Raw genomic sequence first — 2,523 nt, 5'->3', positions numbered from 1 at the left:
CATTTGGATCAAAATGACAATAAATGGGTCATAATTAATTTGATTAGACCCTAGTAGGTTAATAGGCTCATTTATCCATAAGGATTCTAATTGGCCAAAATGACACTAATTGTGTCATTTTTTAGTTTGATCAGACCTTTTTTTTTTTAAGGAATCCCTGCAAATTTATAAACCAATAAAACGAAGTACAACTGAAGAACGGAACGAAGGAAAACCCCTACCTACAAAGCAAAAACCCCACAGACTCAGATAACACCCCATACCAAGCCACAACAAGCCAAAATAAACAAAGCCCACAAGAAGCAAACTCACAACAAAACATAAAAAAGAGGAGCTTAAAACACTCCAAAGCCCCCCAAAACCGAAACCAATCCACCATATCAACCAACATTTAACACAGGCCGACGCGCCAACCAATCCACTCGAATGGAGATTGAATCATGAATAACTTTGATAAGATCTGAAGTCATGCGACGATCCACAGTAAAGAGTCTTCTATTCCGCTCTTGCCAAATATAATAAAAAGACGCTGCCACCACAATGGATATGATGTGCTAAATTCGTCAGAATTAGTCTAATCAGACATTAATTGGAGTGATTGAGGGTCCATTTGGTGTTAGTGGATATAATTGGCCTATTTCTCCTTAAGAAGTCCAATTGGGTCAACACGACTCAAACTAGGTCATAATTAGTTTTTTTAGACCCTAATGGGAATGATGGGCCCAATTCTCCATACGGAGTCTAATTGGGTCAAAATGACCCTAAATGGGACATATTTGGTTTGTTCAAACCTTAATGGTTATCATGGGCTTATTTCTCCTATCTGAGTCTAATTGAGCCATAATGGTACTAAATGGTTCAAAATTAGTATAATCAGACGTTTTTTTTAACGGAAACCAAGCAAATTTATAAAACCATAAAAAAAAAAAAAGAACCAACAACTAAGTATTTGACCACAACCAATAGCCAAAACCCCCAAAAGACTTGGACACCAAATCATACCAAGCCACAACAAGCCAAAACAAACAAAGCCCCACAGACCCAAACAAACAGCTAAAAATAAAGAAAAGGAGCTTAAACGACCAAACAACACCCCAAGCCTACAAAGGAAAACTCAAATCAAATAGCATTACCCTGAGTTCGCCCTACCATCCAAACTGCACGAGTAGCAATAGTATGATCAATAAGTTTGATAAGTTGCATAGATGTCCGGCGATCCTCTGAAAAAAGTCTTCTATTACGTTCCTGCCAAATATAGTAAACAGACGCAGCCACCGCAAGTTTCTGCTTCAGGCTCCTCGATCTTCGATCAGTATCAAAAATAGCCTCCAAAATATGATCCCACGAAGAAGGAATGGTCGTCAAGTCCACTTTATGCAAGATACTATCCCAAACTTCATGCGCAAAGTTACACTGATAGAATAAATGCGAGTGGGAATCCATAAAAATTCCACAAAGCGAACATTTTAGATCAGGCGGTTCATCCTTCCAAAGCATACGATCTTGAGTAGGCAAACGTTTATGACAAGCAAGCCATAAACAGAAGGCGTGTTTAGGAATGTGGCCAGAGAACCATACTGATTTATACCAAGAAACAACCGGATAAGTTCCCTCCAACGAAGCCCAAGCCTTACTAACCGAGAATTTCGAACAAGAAGCACTATTATCCTCCCAAAGAACATAATCACAAACAGAATCATTCAACACAGGCAAAGGAGCAGAGCAAATTTCAGCAAACCTGGTACGCCACTTAGTAGGCCAAACACCATCCAACCGTAAAACCAGCTCACGAACAGTAGTGGCAGTAGAGAATCCATAAGAATGGATAAATCTGTAAGATAAAAAAGCCGAGAGATTACCACGGGGTAACCAAGAATCCTCCCAAGCATTAGTCCACCGACCATCACCAATCAGAGAAACCAAAAAACGCCTCAACTGAATACGTAAGTCCAACAGTTTATGGAAGACCCATGACCAATTTAATCAGACGTTAATGGGAGTAATTGAGGCAGAATGGGTCTTAACGGTCCTTAGTGGGTCCAAATGGTGGTAGTGGATATGATGGGCCTAATTCTCGTTAAAAAGTCCGATTGAGTCAAAATGACACCAACTAGGTCATAAATAGTCTCATTAGACCCTGATGCCTTTAATGGGACCCTTCCTTTGTAACAAGTCTAAATGGGTCAAATGACACTAAATGGGTCATAGTTAGTCTAACTAGTTGTTAATACGAGTAGTTGGGTAGAATGTCTTAAGGGTCCTTGATGGGTCCATGTACACTCATTGGGTATATTGGGCCTACTTAGTTGTAATCGAGACATTTGGATGAAAATGACAATAAATGGGTCATAGTTAATCTGATTAGACCCTAGTAGGTTAATAAGCCCATTTATCCATAACAATTCTAATTGGCCCAAAATGACACAAATTGGGTCATTTTTTTAGTTTGATCAGACCTTAATGGAAATGATGTGCTAAATTCATTAGAATTAGTCTAATCAGACATTAATTGGAGTGATTGAG

At 39.0% G+C, this 2,523-nt stretch overlaps 1 protein-coding gene across 1 annotated transcript; it reads right to left on the bottom strand.

The window, feature by feature from the left end:
* Positions 1-1,119: 1,119 nt before the first annotated feature.
* On the bottom strand, positions 1,120-1,935 carry LOC112504640 (the record flags this gene model as incomplete). Its single annotated transcript, XM_025108591.1, has 1 exon — positions 1,120-1,935. A coding segment is annotated over one exon (816 nt), but the record flags the coding sequence as incomplete, so codon positions are not given.
* Between the last annotated feature and the right edge of the window lie 588 nt (positions 1,936-2,523).

This window comes from Cynara cardunculus, unplaced genomic scaffold (assembly GCF_001531365.2).
Source record: "Cynara cardunculus var. scolymus isolate 2C unplaced genomic scaffold, CcrdV1 Un_Scaffold_6272, whole genome shotgun sequence".
NCBI classification, from domain to species: Eukaryota; Viridiplantae; Streptophyta; class Magnoliopsida; order Asterales; family Asteraceae; genus Cynara; species Cynara cardunculus.
Note: the sequence above shows the minus strand (reverse complement) of the source record. Positions and strands in the feature narration are given on the sequence as shown.